Source organism: Eucalyptus grandis, chromosome 7 (genome assembly GCF_016545825.1).
Source record: "Eucalyptus grandis isolate ANBG69807.140 chromosome 7, ASM1654582v1, whole genome shotgun sequence".
Classification (NCBI taxonomy): Eukaryota; Viridiplantae; Streptophyta; class Magnoliopsida; order Myrtales; family Myrtaceae; genus Eucalyptus; species Eucalyptus grandis.
Genome location: NC_052618.1, coordinates 58,007,553 through 58,031,534, shown reverse-complemented (window position 1 = coordinate 58,031,534; position 23,982 = coordinate 58,007,553). Strand labels below are relative to the sequence as shown.

Genomic DNA, 23,982 nt, shown 5'->3' with positions numbered 1-23,982 from the left:
TGAGACGGCCGTCTGTCAAGGTCGCTCGAGGTTGAGCGACCTCTAGCAAGGGGCGTCAATGGCCGTGGCCTTTCATTGGACCGGCGAAGGGTTTGATCATTTTTTGATTAAAAAAATAATGATGGAGAAAATCAGAAATTTGAATAATTGATGAGAGTAGTTTAAAAAAATGAATTTCAATGTTTTGTCAAATATTGAAAGCCCAATGTTAATATCTATTGATATTGAGATTTCAATTTTCCTAATGTTGGCTTTTACTTTCTTCAAAATGACTGCCAAATGATTTAGTATTTCCTCGAGATGCTTTGGAGGCCAAAATCCTATTGAAAATGCTAAATCAAATGTCCCAATATTTTTATACACCTTTAATTCTTTTCAACGCACGGCTCTTTCGGTAGTCCTCATAATTTTATCAATAAATTTCATGTCAAATTCATGTGTGTTACCAACTTAACTGTCGCGATTTTATTTTTCGTTTTTTTCATCATTTGATTTCATCGGTTTTTCCTTCCTTTTTTTTTTTTTTTCAGGGCCATTGCAGAAGGCGCCGCGATTTGCTTGGCCACGATTCACCGAGAGATCCGATACAACGCTCGGATTCGATCCACGAACAGCGACGGCGGCGATAGCGAACGCATTCGCCGTGTAAATGCGGCGGAGCGAAGAGGAGATTCGCGTCGGAGAAAATGGCGTCGGCGGCCTCTTCGATCCATCACCGCCCCATCTTCTCCACGACCATGGAGCTGAGGTGGGCGAAGCGACCCGTCACCCGCAAGCCGCACGTGCTGCGGCTCCCGCCGTCGGTCGGCCCGTCGTCCGTCCCAATCTACATCTCCACGAGGCCCGGCCACGTCGACCCCGGCGCCCTCAGGGACCTCTACGCCTCCTGCAACCTGTCGTGCGGCCGGTTCCCCGACGTGGGTCCCGGCCGGCGAGTCCCAGAGGAGGAAGGCGGCGGCGGCGTCCCGCTTGACAAGCTCCGCGTCGCGCTCGCCCACAGCGCCGTCGTCGTGTCCGTCTTCTGCAGGGACGAGGACTTGTCGCCGGACGCGGAGCAGAGTGCGGTGGTGGGGATCGGAGGTTTGGTGAGTAAGGTGTTGCCGAGAGTCGATCCGTTGGATGGCCGGTTGGTGGGATTTGGCCGGGCTGTTTCGGATTTGGGGTTGACTGCTTCCATTTACGATGTCATGGTATGATGTGAATTCTCTGTTCTTCTGCATTTGTTTTTCGTGCGAGATATGCATGTTAAGCTTTTTGTTTTTACTCTGGAAGAATGCATGCGACGCTTAATGTCTATGGAAGTTGTGATTTTGTGACACTGTTAGAAACCGACTCCATCTCTTCTCGAGTGTTCTCCGGTGGGAGAAATGATGGTAACCAGGAAAGATGACATGGGTAGAAAGTTTCGGGGGAAACGATTGGGTAAAACAAGTAACGAAGCTAAATGGTTTTTGGAAAAGAGATGAAGAAGATTGGTTTTAAAGAATCAGAGATCATGTTGAAGAAGTATTCGCCTTTGGGTTTGACTGTTTCCAACTGGAGAGAACGATGCAGGAGCATAAACCTAGTTCTAGTTTTAGTCTTTACCCAGGGTATTAGGATTAATAAGTGGTCATGCGGTAGTCATTTGACTCTTTTATGACCTCCAGTGGTTGAGATCACATTAGTTCTTGCTGATTTAATAAGTGTGGTCGGTTTAATAAGCTTCAATTTATTTCTATTTTAGCCCAGTTTTCTGTTCTTTTTGCCAGTCTTTTGCTCCTCCGACCACACCAAGTTGGTATCAGAGTTCTTTTTAGCATTTTGCCTATATCATTTGTGCCGGGTGCACTGCTTAAAGCTAATGCAAATCACTTTACATCCCGGGCTGTCAGTGAAATTCCTATTCGAAAATTTTGGTGAAGGCAATGATTCGATTTGATGTAAAATTAACTTGATTGTATGTAGAACTTGCACATGGAAGCAAGAAGATTGTAGAACTACTGGGGCTTCATTTAAGATGATGTGCTTATATGCCAGTGGTATTTTGTAACCTTTGAGTCTATCTCGTTGGATATTCACATGATGGATATTGCTTTTAGTTTGTTTGAAATGACTATTGATGGTTTATATGCATATAGTCATGTAATCGTGCCTCAGTGCCTCCCAGGTTATTCCTTCGCTTCGAGGAATGGGAATTGGGCGGATGATTGTCAAAAGAATTGTAAGGTCTGTCGGTTGATTGAGTTCTGATCATTGCAGTATAAGATGGTTCGCAAATCCCTTTCCACATCCACTTTGGCAATTCTCAGTTAACTTTAATACCGCAACTTCCTTGATTGATTCGGTTGGCTTTGTTCTTCCTGATCTGTTACAGTTATTACTCCTCTGACTGTTGGGGATAAAAAAAAATATGTATGGATTTTCCCCCTGATAGAAGAAACAATCTATACTTTCCCTTGGTCAGAGGATAAAAAAATATGGCCACCTTTATCAAGTACATGAACATCTTCCTCTGTTCTCTCAATAAGGATTTCTGGTATTCCAATAGAACCCTCATCCTTGCAGGATCCTCACAAGTAGAGACATATATGACATAGCAGCTCTTTGTTCAGAAAATGAGAGGTAAATTCACTATCCCTGAAATTTAAATGTAAATTCTCTAATTGCTTTTACGAGAAACTTACAGGAAAATTTTCTGATACTTTTTGGATGGTGCTGACTGTTGAGTTCCTTCCTTGCTTATGTCCTCAAATGTTTGAGTAACTTGCATGACTCATGTTAGATCTCCTCTCTGTAACGCTTGCTTATATGATGATATAATGACTTGCACATGATGCATGATATCACTAGCTAGCATAACATTCAAAGTTCTCATTATTATCCCTGTTCTGTGCATATATGAAATAGCAAGATTATCTGGAGTTTATTACTGGGGTTTCCACGTCATTGCAAAGTCGATTGGTTTGCTCATTTTTTAGCTGAAAGAGAAGTGTTGCACTCAGCACTCTCCATATGTATGTACTAATACATTACAAGGGAGCCAGTCAAATTTTTCTCATGTACTTTTTGTTCAAGGCCACTTTTTGAAGCATGTGGATTTGGAGATGACATTTTGGGCTCCACGACAATGATGTATACAAGGACTGCATCCAATGGCCATGGAGTGGTTAAGTGCGCTGGTCCAAACCTTTTGCTGGTCCCAACGCCTAAAGATCGCACTGCTTCCTCAACATCTACCAACTCATTGAACTAACAAACTCACAGTTCGGCGACTTTTGGAGTTCTTTGTCAACTCTTTCAAAGCAGACGTGAGATTCTACTGCCTAAGTCAAAATGGATGTTTATTTCGGTTAAGCTGTTGTACAGTGAAGGAGATACATGTACATACTTGAATTCTAGAGGCGAAGATTATGTAAAGCCAATGCATCCGGACCATGGTTCTTTTGTTCTGTTTATAAAATGAGCTCAGGTTAATAGGGATGATATATTTATTACATTTCCTTTTCTAAGGATGCTTTTAGTATTGTTTTTGGCTGATCAAATGAGCCTTTGCTCGCAAGCTATGCTCGTGTTTGGACTTAAAAATTGCGGAGGCAGCATCTGAAAGATCTCCTCTCATGATGTTGTTTACGCATTAAGAATTCCCAGATATTCTGACGCCAAGTATTCTTGCATCCGATGCAAAACATCCTCTACCTTTCTTTTCTCACCGTCAACTTTATTCCTAAAGCCTTCCACAAGACAAGGTAATATCACTGTCACCACCTCGTATTCCTTCTCAAACTTAGCATGGGGAAGATCTGGATGGAAATAGGGTTACTTTCTGCTCGAGGTCTCAAACAACCATCGCTCTTGAAGCTCCAGTGGTTTGCCGTTGGTTGGATCGATCCAAAGAACAAGTATCGCACCAACATCGACCGCTCTGGAAGTGCGAATCCCATTTGGAAGACAAAGTTTGCTACATTGGTCGATGTCTCTAACTTGGAATTCCAAGACCTGGCACTCCATGTAGAAGTTTATAGCAGGGAGCCTATTTTCCTTCGGGAAAGGCTCCAGGGAACAGCTACTATTGTCCTGAGAGAGTTTCTGGCAAAGCATGCAAAGAATTCTGATGTTTCCAGGGCAACCGTTGAAGAAGTGGGGAGCTATCAGCTAAGAAAGGGAAATTCCAGCACACCCCAGGGATTTATCGATATTTCTGTTCGCATATCAGAAGAAGGGGCTGGGTCACGTAATCACATAGGTTCTTCACATATTTCCTCATTGAAAATACTGCCAAAATAAGTGTTTTCTTAATTTTGATCATTCTAGTTAAACATGCTTTGAAGTCTTGCAAATAATATTTCCTTCTCATTTGTTACCGATTTGCCTCGTCATTTAAATTCGTTTCTTCTGGTGGGAATCAACCAAATTATGTTACTTCATCAGTGTGATTTTGTAGGCAATGGAGGACTCATGCTTACGGACCATGGGAATAACATAACCCTGGCACCAAAAGATCCGTCAGCTCAAGCCTTCCCAACGCGACTGCCTATAGTTCGACAAAGTCGAGAAAACAATCCACAGACAAACGTCCCAGTATATCATTCAACGCCAATACAGGGCAACTATCACATCCCACCCGTACGTGGACCGAGCAATTATCCAATTAGAACAACTCCACCACCACCACCACCACCTCCACCGCCATCTTCAAATGTTGGTTTCATACCCACCTTTTTTCCGAGGACAGAAAATCTGCCAGGGGCCCATATGAACATGGCTCCATCTGGAGCAGAAGATGGACAAGGCAGAGGACCGGGGTTTGCAATGGGATTAGGGGCAGGAGCACTCGCAGCTGGTGCTGCCATTTTTGGGGAAGACTTCATGTCAGGAGTTGATGCTCCTAGAGGCTTACAGGATGCTAGTCTTACTGTCTCAATGGATCCCCCCTTCTGATAAAACAGCATACTTTTTCACTACATGAAGCGTTCATCTCGTGGCATTAAAATTGTAATTTTATCGTTCCAACTGTATGGGTGAATATGCATAGCTAAACCATTCAATGATTTGCTAGCCTTGCATAAGTTTAATTGCACCAAACCCTGTCGGACGCTCAAGCAGAGATTGTATGAGAGACACGTCAAGCCAGCCCAGCTTATTGTACAGCATAGCCAATAGCAATGTCATTTATAAGATTTCGCCACAGGCATTTTACAGATTAATACATAGTACTAAGATCCCAAAAATTGTAAGAATAATATATGTCAATTTCTGCAATAGCAACAAATAATTTTCTTGTTTCACTGGCCTAAATATTCCAAATCTCCGGATTCTAGAGTGTGGATGCAACTTCTATAGAGGCAGGGACACAAAACTCCTCCAGCATTTGGAAGACCATCTCTTTCGTGGTGGATCCATGATATCTGCTCGAAGCAGGAGGAGGAATGGTCTTCTGCAACTATAAGAATACTAGGATACACCTCGCAGAATCTGTTGCTCCTGTGATCCCCCAAGAGCCCTTTGCAGAAACTTCTCAACAGCAGAAACAAACTCTTCTACTTTTTCCTCATGGGGTAGGTGTCCACATTGCTTAATTACTTCAAGACATGATCCTGGTAAGGCTTGTGCAAGTCTCTCGGCATTCCAGGATGGAACGAGCCGGTCATTGTCGCCGGTGACGATTAAAACTGCATCAAAAGATGCAAAGATGTTAGAAGCAAGTCAATGAATCGATCATTCCTAGGCCAGTTGGAAATAGACATCCCAGTAAAGAGTTCTTTCTTTGGTGGGAAATAATTTGTAAACCGATATCTGAATTCATTACCTTTCGACTTCTTTCTCTTCTTCAATACCAAAAATCTAGACCAGCAATTTTCCTGCCCTTAGTTTGGCAAAAAAGGAGATGACATGACTACAACAGCGGGATTGGTTGTTCCTTTTCAGTAGTGCAAAGTAGCTTATTTAGAATGAAGATTCAATGTTTGTGCAATTCCGATGGAAGTATTGATGGAAAAGAAAACCTTTTGAAGACTTAGATAGCACTTGTAGAGAGGGATTATGGACTGCCTACGCTATGGTGGAAAAGAGAATTTTCATCGGTCCCCAACATGTAGAGCCACTGGAGAAGGTTTGGAAGGTGATGATATTTGCTCCGATTACATTAGGCATGACTAGCCAACAATTTAGTTTATCTTTACAGAAACTTTGGTCCCCCTCAAGATAATTGATGTCCTGGACTTAGCATAGCCAATCCACGACTAGAGTAGGCACTAATTGTGATCAGTTGGTCTCCTTAAGGTGTCTTCACCTCACAGTCCTAATCTCCTCCCCAGTTCTGGCCAAGTAGCCTTGCCAAAAAATATTTTCTCAAGATTACACATTACATGTAGGGTTTGGGTTGTCACCTGGACAAGAGACTTCATGCAATCTTTCTGCAAGTGGGGGTTTCGATTCAGAGTCGGCATCCAAAAGCATTGCGGTGGTGTACTCCAGGAGAGCTCTGTCCCAATACTTACTCCTTAATGGCTGAAATGTGGTTTTATCAATAAAATGCAGTCTTGTAAAAGCAAAGGAAGTTAGTTGGACAAAGCACTTAGTCCATTTCCCCCTCCAACACAACATAAAAAAGATCATAGTTATCACGACATGACCCAAGTACCTTTTTATATCCATGTAGGACGTGTTCGTTGACTTTGTTTGGATCGTGCCATGCATTTCTAATGGCAGCTATACCAAATTTATCAATTACCATCCTAACCTGGAAACCACGAAAAGACAACAACATTAACATAGCAAAGATTCTACAGCTAGGGATCCCATAGTACTATCGACTATAGTGTAGTTACCACTAACTGTCCACCAATAAGTTTTTAACATACTAAAATCAGAAGATTGGTACCACATTCCACATCCAATGTTGAAAGAAAAAAACACGGTAATAACCCAAGTTGTTATAGAGCCCATGACCCAGTGGCTTAAATGTGTATTACTATTAATCTTTGCCAAGCTACAAGAAAAACATGAGGTAACATCTCCATGGGAAAAGAGTAATGCAATGAGCAATTACTGCTGAAATTTGTGCAACAGATTACAACAGAAGGAATAACACAAAACAATATGAGATTAAAACTCTAAACCGATTACTTATCTGAATCGATTCTAGAAAGAAACTTTACCAGCATAACAGCAAAAGCAGAGCGCAGGAAAGTCGACAACAGTTTCTTATATAGAGTGGAAAGCATGCCTCCCATCCCCTTCACCATTTGCACTATCATCTCCGAAATGTAATTAACTGTCTGTGACAAGAACTTGAAGATTGTCGAGAATGGGTTTCCTGCAGCATCCAAACCAGATGGTTTCTCTTCTTTCTTGTTCTCTCTTCCTAGATCACTACCTCTGTTGCCTCTACGTGAAAAATAAGGTGCAACAATAGCAGGTGCTACAAGAATTAACGCAGCAACACGTTCTGGAGCCTCAAAGTATGTATTGACTGCAACAAGGCAACCAGCGGAATGCCTGAATAACAATTAACTTCCAAAGTTCAGCTGTCTAATACCAATGCATAGCAAAATGACACAACAAAAAGGGAGGGAAGAATTTTCCAGCAATATTTGGCAGCCGATAGTTTGTATGGGCAATTTCCAGATAGGGGGAGTATTATATATTTTGAATACCTTGTTTGAGAGCCATGTGCACATTCAAGTACCTTTCTTTTCTCTAATTGACCAAACTGGAACTTGGACAATTCAATGACCAGTTGCAATCCAAAAGAGAGGTGGATAAGCAACAAACGATGTATAAGTATAAAGAGATTTACATTACCTACCCCACCAAAATTGCTCTATCTGATGCCAAGAAGTCAATAAAATACAATGTGGCTAGCACTGAAAATGCCATGGAGTATGGATTTAGAGGTTTCTCATCCTTGCTTCTAGATGAAAGCTCAACAGAGTTAACCCTCGATGTCAATCCAAAAGCCGGTCTATCAAAAGCGAGAATTCTGGAACCAGTTAGCCCGGCCAAACGCTTCATAACCCTACTCCAGGAGAAGACAGAAGCTCCAAACCCGTGCAACAAAATCATAGGAATATGAGGCAGTTGCGCGTGACTCGCCGTTTCCGAAGGGTCATGTGCTTGCGATTCCACATCATAAACCTTGTGATGTATGTGGACCCCTTTGAACTCGCAAAAACGACTGTCGGGATCTGCAAGGAGTGCTGGGTCCAAAAGCTCATCTTGATCTATGCCAGCGACTGTCCTCTTCTTTTCCTTCTTCCTCACATCCAACAATCCCTCTGCATTATCATGTCTTAAAGAGTCACTCTCATAGCTTGCCACTCGACTGGGCAACCACTAAAGAAAACCATCAATTTCCATGCTTCATTCACCGTTCCTGTTGAACGTACAACAACGTAATAAAGGAAAAAAAAAAGAAAATTGAAACTTGCTGTTCAAATTTTTTACTCTGCACCCGGTGGACACTCCAACGAACATTCAATGCTGTGCCTTGTGCTACATAACCAACTAACCCAAATACTTCAGAAAACTCCAGCTACTCATCGATATGCTCAACAATTTGGAACGTGCAACTCAGCTCAAATTCTCTTATAGTTACAACACAGAATAGAAACCCAAAGAACACCAATTTACACAAATTCACCCAAGAAAATATAAAATTGACTCAGAAGCTCAGAGACTGCGGGCGGAGTACCTGAATATTCTGCACCTGAGCCACTCACTGAAGAAGTAGAAGCAAGCGCTACAAGCTTCAGACGTGGACTTGAGTTTGATTCCGCGCGTTGCCAAGGTAGGAACCTTCTGCTGATCTTATTCTCACCCTTGATTGTCGAACAACCATCACCTCGCAAAAGATTAAAACTTTGACCCTGAAGCACCTTCCCACTCATGTGGGCTGGCGTTCTTTGAGCCCTGTGACGATGCAGGAGCCGTAAAGATGCAGTATTTCGAGTGGAAGATGGAGAATTTATTGGGCCGAGCAATTCTTGACCTTGATTGGCCAGAGAAATGGAAATTCTTGATCTTTATAGATGCCTCGTTCCCTCTGTTCGGAAGACAGCATGGAATCGTGGGAAACGCTCCGCCACGCTTCGGCTTCAACCAGCAACGTCTGCTAAACGGACGTCCTTGCTTGCTCTTGGCTGGGAATTAATAAAGATAAGAGTTTTGTATTATTTGTTGTTTTGCGTCCGTCATCAAGAGTTGCCCAATGAGAGAGAGAGAGAGAGAAAGAGTAGTTGAAAAATAAATGAGGTAACCATCAACAGTAAAAGTCGTGTGATAACTCTCTTTATCGGTACAGGCCAATTTTTATTTTTTTTTTTAAGTTTAGACGAGGAAATGGCTTGTCCATTTCTAATTCTCCCTTCTAAATTATAAAAATAAAATAGAATATTTCAAATGTCAAATATATATGAAAATCCCGACAAACAGAAATTTCAAATTGTTCTCATTAATGAATAAAATTAACTTTCGAAAATGAAATTCCTAACAAAGAAAAAGTGAAACTCACCTTTGGGAGAGGTGATTTTCATTTTCCAAACAGTATTAAGAAAAGATAATAGAACTTAATCAGCATTTTTAAGGTGCTTCTGATAAACTCCTTTGGAAAGTCCGCCGATTTTCTTGGCAGTTCTTATTCAGAATCAGAAGATGAGCTAAGCTGGAATCTCCAAAATAATAATAATAATAAGTCATCGGATCAGCTAGATCCTGCTTTGACAAATTCCAAATTCGAAAGCCATTGAAATTCTCTCTCTCTCTCTCTCTCTCTCTCTCAAACCGGTGCCTGTCTGTACAGTACCGACCGGCTATGGATGCTCTGCTATGCAAGAAACTGGGAGATCCAACTCTGTCGCCAGTACCATCTTCCATCCAAAACGATAATGGCTCCCCGATCGTCCTGGACCCAAAACACCCGATCCCAGAATTGAAGACGCCCACTTCAGTCCTCGTGCGGGTGAAAGCCACGAGCTTGAACTACGCCAATTATCTGCAGATACTGGGCAAGTACCAAGAGAAGCCCCCCCTCCCTTTCATTCCGGGCTCCGATTACGCGGGCGTGGTCGAAGCGGTCGGCCCTAGGGTTTCCAAATTCAGAGTCGGCGATAAAGTTTGCGCCGTTGCCGGTCTTGGGTCGTTCGCTCAGTTCGTCGCTGCCGATGAGTCTGAATTGTATGGATGTTTTTCGCTATCTTGTAAATTTTAGCTGGTTGCGTTTTGTGGAGTTGCTTTGGCAAGGAATTTTTCACTGTCTTGAGTGATAAAGGTGTGATTTGTTTGTTGAAGGTTTCGGGTTCCGGAAGGATGTGATCTTGTGGCGGCTGGTGCCCTTCCTGTTGCATTTGGAACTTCACATGTTGCTCTTGTTCACAGAGCTCGGTTGACTTCTGGTCAGGTATTTTTCCTATAGTTGACTTTCTTCAAGTACTTTTGGGTACTCATCGGTTTGGTCCGGCATCTTTCCGTTTAGTTAATGCCGTTCGTGAATGATCAAAATGTAGGTCTTGCTTGTTCTCGGTGCAGCTGGGGGTGTTGGAACTGCAGCGGTGCAAATCGGAAAGGCTTGTGGAGCTGTTGTTATTGCCGTTGCCAGGTACCGGCCTTTCCCAAACATTATGTTCTTGACTCCTTGTAGATTGGTAGTCTTCAACCAAAATAAATTTCCTGCTATATTGGAAAGTAATGAAAGCGGCATCCGCTGCACATGTGAAACTTGTAGGGGTGCTGAAAAGGTGCAGTTTTTGAAGTCCTTGGGTGTCAATCATGTAGTAGACTTGAGCACTGAGAATGTCATTCAAAGTGTCAAGGAGTTCCTCAAGGCAAAGAAGCTTAAAGGGGTTGATGTATTGTATGATCCAGTAGGAGGCAAGCTTACAAAAGAATCCATGAAGCTTCTCAACTGGGGAGCGCAGATTTTGGTAATAGGGTTTGCTAGTGGTGAGATCCCAGTGATACCTGCAAATATTGCGCTTGTGAAGGTACGCCAGTTGGAACATGGTCTTTGCAGTCAAATTATCTTGTTTTCTTCTTGTTTGTTTTATTTCTCTATTTAATCGAGAATGCTTGTCTTAATTTTTGGGTGGAAACTTCGGGCAAGAAGTGACGGTGACTTGTGGGTTTGGAAGTATTGACTGAATGGCTCTCTGAAAAATTGTTAAAAGTTTGTCTCATTCATGGCCTGAACTCAGTTACTTGTGGACATAATTGATTTTCAACTGAATCAAGGCTCCCTATCTTAGATAGTCAAAATCAAAGGAATCAAGTGCTCCGGTCATTGAGTTATATTGTGATGGAGATAGCTTGAAACGATTATGTGTGAGTGTGGCAAGTAGCTTCTCTGATTCATTGGGATGTTATCTTTAAGGACTCAGGTAAAGTGCTGATTCACGCTAGACCATTGCTCGCTACACTATGCGGTGTCTTTGAGAGCAGGAAAAGAGATTCCTTTATGGTTAGATTGTCTTGCTTCCTTTGAAACAGTGAAATGAGAGAACACATATATTAGCTCTCCGAGCATATATGAGCCAATAGATATCCATTGAGGAAACTGTGAGTTTTTATATGCAGACCAGTTTGAGAAGAAACTTGGCAGGTCATTCAAGAAGCTGCTGTAGATATTTTCAATAACACATTCAAGCAGTCGTATTTTGGCCTTCTTCTGTATTTGCCCTTCCAAATCAAATCACAGTGTGCTTCTTTTCAGTAAATTCCTTCCAGTTTTATTTAACTTGTCTGCTTGGATTTCAGAACTGGACGGTGCATGGACTGTACTGGGGCAGCTATAGAATCCATCAACCCCACGTTCTTGAAGATTCCCTCAAGGAGTTACTCTCCTGGTTGGCAAAAGGCTTGATCACTGTCCAGATTTCTCATGCTTTTGCCCTGTCGGAGGTCAGGAGAACCCCAGACTCTCATCATCATTCTTATCGCTTTAACGAACCTCAATTAAATCTCACCGTGTTTCACAGGCCAACCTTGCGTTTGCCGCTATCAAAGACCGGAAAGTGATCGGAAAGGTGATGGTCATTTGTGAAGGTCCTGGGAGCACAAGATCTAAGATTTGACATGACAATGAAGCAATGCAGGGATAAAGAATAGTACTTCTGAATAATACTTCTGCAGCTCGTCAAGATAAGACTGGTTTCTGCACTCTCTATTTCTCGCATATTCGGCTCCTGTAGTGCACCTAAGAAATGAATTTCATACCAAGGAGAATTACTATGTCAAAACTCAGTATCCATTTGTTGGTTAGATAGTCTGCATGTCACCCTCGTTATAAGATACTAGATAGCCGCTTGCTTTAAAACTTGTCGGAGCTTTGACAAATACCCCCCGAGGCTCCAAACTATTTTTTTTTTTTTAACAAAGAGATCGGTGCCAATTCAAACTAATTTTTTGAAAGATGTACAGAGGACCTGATTTCAGGGTCTCATCCAATGTGAAAGAGGACAATAATTTATGAGAACATAATCAATTATAAAAAATAAAATAAAAAAAATAGAAGCGGATGCCTTTTTATATCGCCGAATGTAAGGATGATGCAGAGATTTCGTCTTGAAAAGAATGCACAAATCCATCATTACAATAGCTCGGCACAATAAAATGACTAGTTAAATCCAAAAGTCAGAGTCGTTTTGCATGTTCATAACTTCCCCATTCTTCAGGGTACTGACCCCTAACTTATATTTTACCATGACCCAACCAAAAAAAGAAAAGAATGCAACAATAGCAATGATCAGACCATAAACGATACCAGATGAGATTGAGAAGAAAACTGAAATGTGGTGATGGATAGACTCGTCGCTCAAGGAATTCAATTAGGAAACGTGTCATGTAACTCATCACTCAATGGAATCCTCAAAAGAAGTGTTAAGAGTTTTTTAGAGATACTCTAATCCAAGAGGCCAACTACAAAATTACACTCTAACCCTCTAAGGGACCCTAGAGGACTTTATAGAGTAAACTAGGAACCTTCCAAGCTAGGCAAATTTCAAGACACCTTACAGCTTATTTACAAAGATGAAACCAAGATCCCCTAAACAAATCATAGGAAAAAAAAGATTGACCTTTTACTCAAGATGAGTTTAGGCATAAATTACAATGCATAGGACCCAACAAATTCATGCAAATTATAAAAGACTCATTCTCAAATAAAACTGAGCAACACCAAGTAATTCAGCAAGTCTCTAGCAATCACTCCTTGATTGGAACCTAATATTCAGCAGATCTCTAGCAATCACTATTGATATTCAGCAAATCTCAAGCAATCACTACTTGATTTATTCTGATTTATTCTTGATTTTTTTATATCCCTGACTTTAGCTGCTCCTATTTTTGTATACGCCTTCCATATCAAGAGCCCTAAGAACATTGTATCATCCCTTATAAATAGAAGCTATAAATAGGAATCAATCATCTTAAAATACAATATAGATTTACATTCTCACATGGTATCAGAGTTTTTTTAACAATTTTTTTTTTCAAATGGCATCTTCGCCTTCTTCAACAACTGCTTCATCATTAAGTACAACCCCTGACTTAACAACCCAGGTACTGGAATTACTGCAAATTCCATCTCCTGTCCAGTAATTGGAGTCAAGCTAACGGGAGACAACTTTGTTATTTGTAGGGCATGCCTACTGCCATGTCTTCGAACAAGCAAACTACTAATAATTGTGGAAGTATCTACCGTATGTCCATCTAGCCAAATTGTGCAGACAGCAACAAATGGAACCACCACCACTATTCCGCACCCAGCATATGATGAGTGGGTAACGTGCGATCAAATCGCACTTGGATGGATTCTCAGCACAAGATCCAACGCTATCATCGGTCAGCTTTCGAATTTCAACACATCTATAGAAGCATGGGAATTTCTTGGTACATCGTATGCTGCTCATAATCTTGCTAGAGCAACTCATCTTAGAATGCGGCTGTAAACTCTTCAAAAAGGTAACCAAATGGTTACGGAATTTCTTCTACAAGCAATCATTCATATGGACCAACTCGCTTCGATGGGCGAGATTATTTCTCCTCATGAGTATCAAACTCATATTTTTTGTGGATTGGAAGCCAAATATCAAAGTCTTGCAGTATCCATATCAGTGCAAAGTCAAAATCAAACAATGACTAGAGATGCCCTTCATGGCCTCATATTGTCCCATGAAGCGCGCCTAAACCTCATGGAGGCCACTATTGCTCCACCAGCCGCATTTGCCGTAAATATTGATGGGTCTACAATGGTTTCCTCACAACCTCAAAGATCATGACAATAATCCGCAATCAGATTTTCTCGTGGTAATGCGCAGTTTTATCAAAATCGGAGTCCAGAAGGAAGAGACAGAAATTATGGAGGTGCTAGCCAGCAGTATCATAATCGGAATCTCAATATCAATTTCAATTCGCCTTTCGGCAATAATCAAAATCAGAGACAAGGTAATCTTCGGTGTCAAATTTGTAATGGACATGATGACAGCGCCAATGTCTGCCGTGACAGATATCTTCAGCAATCGCCCACCCAACTTGGCTGAAATACCACCTCCACCTTCCATCTTCTCTAGTGAATCCCAGTATCATGAGTCATGACTTTGGGGTTACCCACCATATGACAAATAATCCATCCATTCTGTCCAATGTTTAGCCCTACTTTGAATCTCAGCAAGTCACCATAGGTAACGGGTCTCATCTACCCATTACTCACGTAGGTAGCTATGATTCTCCTCTTTTTCGTATGTCTAATGTTCTTATTGTCCCCACGATCAAAAAAAAAATTGCTATTCGTACATCAGTTTTGTCAAGAAAACAACCGTGATTTCCCATTCTCACCAAACTCCTTTTCTGTGAAGTGTCGTCGTACAGGGAGAACTCTACTTCGAGGGAAAACTAATCACGATCTCTATTTCCTTCCAGCATCTTCTTCACAGTTGTCATCTCCGTCCATGTTTCAACCCTCTGCAACCGATGTGGCACAATCGACTTGGTCGTGCCACCTTCCCAGTTGTTTGTCAAGTCCTAAATAAATCACCAGTGTCACTCTCACCGTGTCTTGCATGTATGTCTAGTAAGAATCACAGTCAATTTTACCCACCCACCCATCGTAGGTCTACCTTTCCATTACACTTAATTCACCTTGATGTATGGCGTCCAGCTCCTATAACCTCTACATCTAATAATCAATATTGTATTTGTTTAGTTGATCACTATTCCAAATTTACATGGCTATACTCTTTTCAATCTCGTGATCAATTCCTCTCCATTTTCTTTGTGTTCCTCAATTTTGTGGAAAATCAATTTTCCACCACAATCAAAGCTATTCAGTGTGATTGTGCGGGTGAATTTCTCTCGGCCTCTTTTCATCATTTATTAGCAGGATCATAGTATTCATTAAAGGACCTCATGTCCTCATCGACATCATCAAAATGGCACAGTCAAGAGAAAGCGTTGCCATTTTTGAAATGGGTCTTTCAATACTTAACCATGCTTCTATGCCGCCTCACTTCTAGGATTTTGCATTCGAGACTGCTGTACATATTATCAATCGGCTGCCAACACTAGTTCTACATAACCGAACCCCATGGGAGATACTTCATAGAGCCGTTCCTTCCATTGAGCACCTCAAGGTTTTCAGGTGTGTGGTCTACCCCAATCTCTAACCTTATGCAAAGAGTAAGCTCCAATACAAATCTCATTCATGCATTTTTCTAGGTTATCCGTCAGTCTACAAAGGCTACCACTGCTATTCTCTAAGAGATCGTCACATCTATATCACCAACGATGCAATTTTTAATGAGCAATTATTTCCCTTTGCTACCTCCGGTCCAATGGATGCTTGTCAAACCACTGTTGCGGCTCTAAAATGTCCTCTGCTCCATCTATTTTTGAAAGGCAACAACGTAAAGCAACCTCAGCCAATGGAGCGCATCTCAGCTGTCCAACTAATTTTTTTTCTCCTGTACAGATTCAGCACAATTCTCTAGCACCTTTGTCAGAATCGGAGTCATATTTGCCTCCAGATCCACCCATTACCGACAATTGAACCGATGGTGTTAGCACCTCCAGCTCGCCTTTACCACAGCTGCCCCATCTCATCCTAAGGTGACGAGGCTGCAGGATGGAACTTTAGCACAGCGTCAACGTCGAGCTAATCACACTTATGCCTTGCAAACTGAAGCTTCCTCAATGCCGACATCGACTGCCTTCACTCAAGCAAATAAAGATCCAGCATGGCAAGCGGCTTTGAATGAGGAATACACTGCCTTAATGCACAATCAAACTTAGATCCTTGTACCTCCACCGAAATGGTGCAAACCCAATGGTTGTGAATGGGCATTTCGGGTCAAGCTAAAGGCTGACGGATCCCTTGAAAGATACAAGGGTCAGTTGGTCACCTAAAGCTTTAATCAACAAGAAGGGGTAGATTTCCAAGAAACTTTTAGTCCCATGATCAAACATGTAACGGTCCACACCGTTATTTCTCTTGCCTTCATTCAGGGATGGTAGCTTCAACAACCGGATGTCAAGAATGTTTTTCTCCATGGTCATCTTCAAGAGGAAATTTATATGCAATAGCCTCCAGGCTTCGTACACTCTGTTCATCCTCACCATGTACGCCGTCTTCAACATTCACTTTATGGGCTGAAGCAGGCACCACGTGCATAGCACCAAAGACTAAGTTCTTTTCTTCTCTCCCTTGGGTTTCAAGTATCTCGCACTGGCTCTTCTTTATTTGTGCTTCACTCGGAAGCATGGTATATATGGATGATATAATTTTAATTGGGTCGACCTTAGCTACTTTATCTACTCTCATCGAATCCTTACAGCGGGAATTTGCTATTAAAGATCTTAGTGAGCTCCATTATTTTCTCGGCATTGAATTATAAAGAACTGACAAAGGTCTACTACTCCATCAAGGCAAGTGTGCACACGACATTCTTCAGCGTGCCACTATGCAAGATGCCTGACCAGTCACTACTCCTTATGTTATTGGCACCAACCCACCTTCAATTCAATAGGGAGCTTTGTTTCATGATCCTACCTTACCTTACCATCACTCGACCGAATCTTGCCTATGCGGTCAATACTGTGTGTTAGTTCATGCATGCTCCCACGAATGCACATTGGTAGTTCGTTAAGTGTATTTGCTTTTTTTTTGCGTGGTACTATTAATTATGGCATTCTACTAACTCATAGCTCTACTTGTCAACTACATTGTTTCTCTAATGCAGATTAGGTTAGTGACTATGACACTCGAAGGTCTGTTGGTGGTTATGGTGTCTTTCATGGATCTAATCTCATTTCCTAGAGTTCCCTTAAACAACGTAATGTAGCTCACTCTAGCACCGAAGCAAAATTCAAGTGTCTAGCCAATACAACATCCAAACTCATATGGATCGAAGCTTATTATGCAACCTCCAGTCCTCCTATCTTATGGTGTGACAATATTTTGGCCATTTACCACACTGGTAATCTCGTTTTTCACGCCCGGACAAAGCATGTTGAAATTGACTACAATTTCATTCAAGAACGGGTGGGCCAGAAGCAACTCCATGTTCAGTACATCTCCTCCACGGATCAGCCTGTGGACATCTTCACCAAAATCTTATCTACCCCTTGCTTTCGTCTACTACAGCACGGGCTTACTATGAGATCCCTCACATTAGCTTGCAAGGGATTTCAAAGGATACCAAATTTGAAACCCGGTATTCAACAAATTTCTAGCAATCACTCATTGATTGTTACCTGATTTTCAACGGATCTCTAGCAATCACTCCTAATATTCAGTAGATCTCTAGCAATCATTCATTGATTTATCCTGATCTATTCTTGATTTGTTATATCCAAAAATTTAGCTGCTCCTATTTTTGTGTATGCCTTTCATATTAGGAACCCTAGGAATATTGTATCATCTCTTATAAATAGAAGTTATAAACAAGAATCAATCATCTTTAAATACAACACAATTTTACATTCTCACACATCTAAGACCGAAAAAAGACGAACCTTGAAATACTATCCATAAAAAGTGAACTTTACCTCTAACCAATTTTGCATTCAAGTGTTGTATAAGGCTAAGTCCTCTTAAATGTGCACCATGAGCAATCAAGATGCGTACAATTTTTTTGTAAACCAATGTACGGGCCTTCAAAGTTCAACCCATTCAACTTGTTCTGATCCATGTACTGCTATAATTGTTTACAAAATCCAAAAAAAGGAAAAAAAGGAAAAATTAGTTACAGCCTGTTCCAAATTCTTATCGTTATAATATATATCCAAAACAGGAACTTGGAATGAGGAGTTCCCCTCACCAGATTTGGCAATGTCACATGACCCCAAACCTTAATTAATTTGAAAAAATCAATAAACAAGAGGCATCTCATAACTCTCATCTGTCCCAGAAAATATCAAGAATAAACAAAAAAAAGAAGGGTTTCTTTATGTTCTAACAACTAATTGAATACAATTATAAAGTCATGGAAACTCATCTCCTTCCCCATTATGGACCTTAGTAAAAGGACCAATGACCCCGAAGGCACAGTTTCAGATGCGGCTCGGATTAGAAAAATGGGCTCGTGTGTACTTCACATCTCGATGCACACAAGCGATGCTGAGGTTTGAAATCCTCAAAACCAAAAGCAATGAGCTTTATCTGTACTTCGTACACCCAACTGGTCCTTTTTAAAGTTTTTTCATAGGCTGTTCGAGTAGATGTCTGAACCGAATCAGACGTTCTTTTGTCGATGGAGAAAACAATTTAAACGAATAACCCTTTTAAAAGGAGCGTCGAGAGACCCCAGCTTGGTTGGTGGACCTCATCCCTGTTTAAAGGCAATAAAAAGATGGATTTTTCCCTCTTTCCGAGGTGGGAAAGGAGGGCTTTGCCAAGTGAAGGCATACGACACAACGCTTAAGCAGTTTCCACCGATACGGTAGCCATCAAAAGAAGGAAAACAGACTAATAAGTGAAGCGCCACATTTAGGTTTAGCTTAGACAGCTCCAAGTTCCGATGTCGAATAGGCTTTAGTGGCGACAAACGAACGGAAAAGGAACCGGCAGTGCATTAAGTTAGCTTAGCTCCGAGCTGCAGTGCGGTTACAATATCGATCCTCATATCGATCCTCTTTGTAAATGACAACACAGGAGGTTGGAAAGCTCCATTTTGGATTATTAATCCTTCCCAGTTTCTTTGCTCCGCAATAAAAGATAAAAACCCGAAATACCATACCTTCCCAAGCAGAAAAGCTCCTCTAAAACTATAACCACATGAAATGACAGTAAACTACATCTGAGACTTCTCAGTTCTCATACTCAGTAATCACGGAAGGTAATCACTTCAGGCTAATTCACGAAGAATACAGATTAATCCGTTTACTCTTTCCTTCGGCAAGTTTTATTGCTTAAAAGCAGTGTTTTAGCAGCAACTTTGCAAAGCAAACATCAAAGAGGAGCTCCTTCGTGCAATTTTTCCTTCTCGCTCTTAGTCTTCAAAAGCATTGTAAACTCCCACGGCCACGGGCACATTGGCTCGCCAGTTACTTTCCTCCTTTGCTTCAGTGTACATTTCAAGGCCGACCAACTTAGAAGTGTTGCAGAGAAGGACAAAATAAGCAAATTACAGCTCTCACATATGAGAAGATGAATATAGAGGTAATCGATGTAACAATGCTACGATGCACTTGTACAATAAGAAAAACCAAACTAAAATGATTGAAGGCATCAACCAAGGGGCAGCCATCTCCAACTCCACCGGTCCCTTGCTATTGTCCATCATCTGCCACCACCAGCCATTGCCTCTAGCTACGGTCATTCCGTCCTTCCTCGTGGAACGGTCATTACTTTCAAAAGTTTCTTGCCGGGAGTTCTGAGTACACATTGCATGCAACAACTAGATAGATATTGATAAAAAGAAACTTCCAACAAATGACAACAGAGACAGCACTAGGCTTCTCGACTTGGCCACACCTACACACACTCGCAGAGTGAAGAGAGAGAAGGAGCTCCCTTCAGTCCAAGCACAGAAAAAGAGGGGTGCAAAGTATCTCCCGCATCATTCACACAGTCACCAGTAAAAGCACAAACTAATTTGCCCCATGTTCTCTACTGTGTGATTGAATGAATGAGTCGGCAGCTATTTCAACCCCCTTTATTCCATCCATGAGTGGACTGAAGAAAGCTCTCTCTCACAAATCTCTTTGAAGCCAGCATCACTCAGATATTCTTGCGTTTTGCTTTTGGCCCGAGCCTACAAATGAATGTGCATATATAGCAAGCACAAGTTTCGCTCTGAGAAATATATAAACATCCACGCATGCATTAGCACCACCAGGCAACATGGAGAAGTATCAAACAGAGAGTCAGTGTTCAAGGCAAGAGGATAAGGACACACTGCACAATTCGACTAGCAATGAATACACGTGATCAGCAAAAAGTGCCTCTACATCATCAAACTCAATAATCTTTGAACCCTTCAAAGACAATACATCCAAGAAAATGAAAACCCGCCACAAACTTGAAACTGCCGATTCAAGACCTAGGAATACTTCACTGGCTTCATCATTTGGCGCAAGCCAACATGTGTAAAGTTTTTCTATTGATGTACTAATCAGATCAACATTTTTTTCTTATTGGACCGATAGGGGGACAGATTTCAAAGCCAAACAGATAAGGAAAAATCTCAACTTCGCGAAAGAATCCTCCTGCTTATACACCCGACGGTGGAGATAAACTGAACCCAAACGGATGATAAACGGAAAGTGAGTAAAATCTTGAGAAGATATAAAGAAATTATCATTCAAGAATACTCCAGATGAAGATCTTATTCATACGCAATTATATAAAGACCAGATCAAAAGAAGTATTTTTGGAAAGAAAAATTAAAAGAGTGGTGAAGACCAAACTAGCCCTAAGATCATGAGCTAAGCACAGGTACAATCTAGCATCTATATGTGCATATAATTACACAACACTGTGGAGCATTCGTATTTTCCTACAGTTAAATCGTGCAATCTCAAGAAGCTAATCTTTTTCTCTCCTTGAAGAAGGAAGACGGATAATAAGTCCCACCACGTCCCCAACCACATGAAGCAGCAACAGAAAACACTGAAAACCTTATCCATGTGAAAAGAGATCTCCAGCTACTAATTGGAACAAAAATCTAACACAATCACTTGAATCGACAGTTCATTAGTTACCCAAGAGATAAAGTAGCTGAATAATTTCTAAAGCAGAAGAAAGCATGAAATGAAAAGAAAACCCTACACTCACCATGCCTGATATGATCTTTTCCAGCAACTTCTTATAGAGAGAGATTTTTGTTTTTGATATTCATGTCCATAAGCACAAACCCATTACGCATAGCTACTTGAGGGGAGAGGGAGAGGGAGAGGGAGAGGGAGAGAGCAAACGAAAACAACAAAAAGATGGAAGAAACAATGAAATATGCAGGGAAACAGCTAAATGAAAGAGAAGATAATAAATGATGCAAGTAAGGACCAAAACTAGGGAAGGGTGTTATTATGCGAAAAGAGGGCGAGAGGTCATTGTCATCATGAGAGTCAGAGACAGGAAAGTGACTTAAGATCTTCACAAATCTAACACAGTTCTGTTTCTGTATATGATATGAATGAGAGAGAGAGAGGGTTTTGTTGGTTTCAGTCTCTCCAGGAGATTTCGGAGAAGAAGAGGATGGTGCAAGAAGAGAAATGAGAGGACACGAGGGTTCTTGCTCTCCCCTTTCGTACAGTGTTCAAGATATAGAGAAGTGATCAGGGGGAGAGAGAGAGACAGAGAGGAGAAGAAAACAGATGAAAGAAAAAAAAAAGGTTTTACGCACAACACAACAGAAGGATTTGGGAGAAAAGGAAGCGGAATGGAGGAGGTGTGGGGTTCACTGTGTCTTCGGCTTTGACCATTGAATACTTTTCTTTTTTAGCTTCGATATCTATATTGCTTTTATTATTTAACACGAAAGACCATATGTTAGTGCGAGGAAATGAAGAACACGCTTTTATTATACCCTCTAGTGATGCAAGTGACCTTTTAAATAACTGAAACATATTCCACACCAAACCAAAAGAAAAAAAAAATTATAGCATATTAATTTTATATTGATCATTGTAATGGTGCACGATCTATTTTTCCCTTTTATATATTAATTTTAGTAAAGAGTATCATTCTTTTGCTCTCCACTTCAAGTATATTTGCACGTGTTATCTCGAAATGAAGAATATATTCATTTGTTTCGATCTTACATGTGGAAATAATGCCAACAACTACAATTAAGGATAAATTTCTCTGCGATTTAAATAAAAGTCCATCCAATCTTTGCAGGTATTCAGATCATTAAATTCGTCATTTGCAGGTCATGAAATTGTTAAATAATTTATTGTCTAATAACCTCGTCAAGTACGGACATGTGGTCATGCAGTTTTGTATTATGCTAGGTGGATTTCTTTATATTTATTGAATGTGAAATATTAACTGGCCAATCTTTAAATCCTAGGATGGATGTCAAGATAGAGTACACGAAGAAAATAGTGTCCGCATTAGAAACTTTAGATTTGATCCATGACAAGATGGAACAAGCAATAAATTGTGAAGTATAACCATTCCGCGGCTGTGAAATGCCTGAACATTAGATAACCTCCACATTAATCATATAAATTAAAGTCCTTCATGAAGACTCTTGAAAAGAAAACGGCTAAAATCATCATTAGCTCAGTATCATGTAAGCCAAGGGTAACCTTGTATAAAGCTTCTCATCATTCCACGAGCGTATAACATCTCCACTTTTTTTTTTTATTTGCCAATCTAAGTCAATATTTATATCCGACAAAAAATATGTCATTCACGCCGACTCCCTTGATATCTATGCCGAAGAGATTTTCCATCATATCAAAGCCGTGCTTTAACAGAAGCAAAAACGAAACCAACTTCTTCCATATGTATATTGATTAATTAACTTGACACGTCTATTCAAAAAGTGGTAGCGGATTTTTTTCGTGTATGTTCTGTCTTGCAACCTTATCCCACAAATGATCAAAAAAACAAAAAACCTTATCCTACAGTGTCCGCTAATTATAAGCATGGTATCGAAGTGAGTGGATTAGACAATTGTCTGTTTAACAAAAAGAGAAGTTCGAAAGCACTTGTCTGAGAAGGACAAGTGGAGCCTCTCGGAGCGCCCTTTGTCTTGCTACACGTAATCAGAAAGAGTCGATCGCGATTTTCATCTATCAGATTCTTGCCATTTCTTGATGTTTTAGCATCATAAACAAGCCTTCGAAAGCGAGGAACTGAAGTCAAAAGCGAGAGAGATCGCAATCATTTTGTTCGTAACTTAACAAAAGCTCCAAAGCATCGAAATCGCTCTGAGTACGAGGGTTAGAGTCCAAATGATTTCACCGTTCTTCAGTCACAATATTCTCATCCAAACAGCAGAAGACTAATATTCCTGTACTGTTTTCTTGAATGACCAGTCTACATCCCAAAGAGCAAAGAGGGCCTCCTGGCCTCCATGCATGTATGCGGGTGTGGCCTCCACCCATGGTATTGCAATGGTACCTTCGTTTCTTGGAGGCCAATGATGGCGTCTATAAGGGAAGATTTGTGTGTGGAACGATGAGCAACCTCATGTGAGGCTGGCGCAGGTGGATAGATGCCATGTCCATGTGAGTCCGTGACATTCATGTCAGGTGCGCATTACTTTGAATTCGACCCACACGACACCCTTCGTTGGACCCTATGTCGGATTGGACCTTATTCGAATTGGTTTTTAACTAGCTGTCCCAGCAACCGAAGCTCATTCGTGCATACTTCGCATCTACACCGCATCTCCTATTAAAGAAAGTACGTTGAGTGTCCTGTAAATTTCACCCAACGGATCGGAGATTGGACGCATTTTACCCACCCCGTACGAACGAGGAAAAAACAGGGTTAATCTATGAAAACCAGCAGCAGCAGGAGCAGCCGACACCATAGTTGGTAGTAAACTACGACTAGCG

The 23,982-nt window shown here is 41.1% G+C and overlaps 4 protein-coding genes and 1 long non-coding RNA gene across 6 annotated transcripts; 3 read left to right on the top strand and 2 right to left on the bottom strand.

The window, feature by feature from the left end:
• Positions 1-516: 516 nt before the first annotated feature.
• On the top strand, positions 517-3,543 carry LOC104454485. Of its 2 annotated transcripts, none has more exons than XM_018859519.2 (4): positions 517-1,190; positions 2,140-2,208; positions 2,548-2,604; positions 3,058-3,465. In XM_018859519.2, the coding sequence occupies exons 1-3, from the start codon at positions 687-689 to the stop codon at positions 2,560-2,562; spliced, it is 588 nt and encodes a 195-aa protein (XP_018715064.2). In that variant the 5' UTR covers positions 517-686; the 3' UTR covers positions 2,563-2,604; positions 3,058-3,465. The 2 variants fall into 2 exon arrangements, with proteins under 2 accessions (XP_018715064.2, XP_010067638.2); XM_010069336.3 differs by having other exon boundaries at positions 523-1,190; positions 2,150-2,208; positions 3,058-3,543.
• A 125-nt stretch (positions 3,544-3,668) lies between these two features.
• On the top strand, positions 3,669-5,081 carry LOC104455934. Its single transcript, XM_039317015.1, has 2 exons — positions 3,669-4,225; positions 4,424-5,081. The coding sequence occupies exons 1-2, from the start codon at positions 3,772-3,774 to the stop codon at positions 4,918-4,920; spliced, it is 951 nt and encodes a 316-aa protein (XP_039172949.1). The 5' UTR covers positions 3,669-3,771; the 3' UTR covers positions 4,921-5,081.
• Positions 5,082-5,122: 41 nt separating this feature from the next.
• LOC104454486 lies at positions 5,123-9,153 on the bottom strand. Its single transcript, XM_039317014.1, has 7 exons — positions 8,972-9,153; positions 8,675-8,892; positions 7,790-8,258; positions 7,140-7,479; positions 6,623-6,721; positions 6,369-6,489; positions 5,123-5,651 (listed from the first exon to the last, which is right to left on the bottom strand). Exons 2-7 carry the CDS (start codon positions 8,868-8,870, stop codon positions 5,434-5,436), a joined length of 1,443 nt encoding a protein of 480 aa, XP_039172948.1. The 5' UTR covers positions 8,871-8,892; positions 8,972-9,153; the 3' UTR covers positions 5,123-5,433.
• A 522-nt stretch (positions 9,154-9,675) lies between these two features.
• LOC104454484 (quinone oxidoreductase-like protein 2 homolog) lies at positions 9,676-12,234 on the top strand. The gene is made up of 6 exons (XM_010069335.3): positions 9,676-10,155; positions 10,270-10,378; positions 10,485-10,576; positions 10,703-10,961; positions 11,731-11,874; positions 11,952-12,234. The coding sequence occupies exons 1-6, from the start codon at positions 9,794-9,796 to the stop codon at positions 12,045-12,047; spliced, it is 1,062 nt and encodes a 353-aa protein (XP_010067637.2). The 5' UTR covers positions 9,676-9,793; the 3' UTR covers positions 12,048-12,234.
• Positions 12,235-19,020: 6,786 nt separating this feature from the next.
• LOC120296335 lies at positions 19,021-21,792 on the bottom strand. The gene is made up of 2 exons (XR_005553279.1): positions 21,245-21,792; positions 19,021-19,528 (listed from the first exon to the last, which is right to left on the bottom strand). It is a non-coding gene; the product is annotated as an uncharacterized LOC120296335 (long non-coding RNA).
• Positions 21,793-23,982: the final 2,190 nt, after the last annotated feature.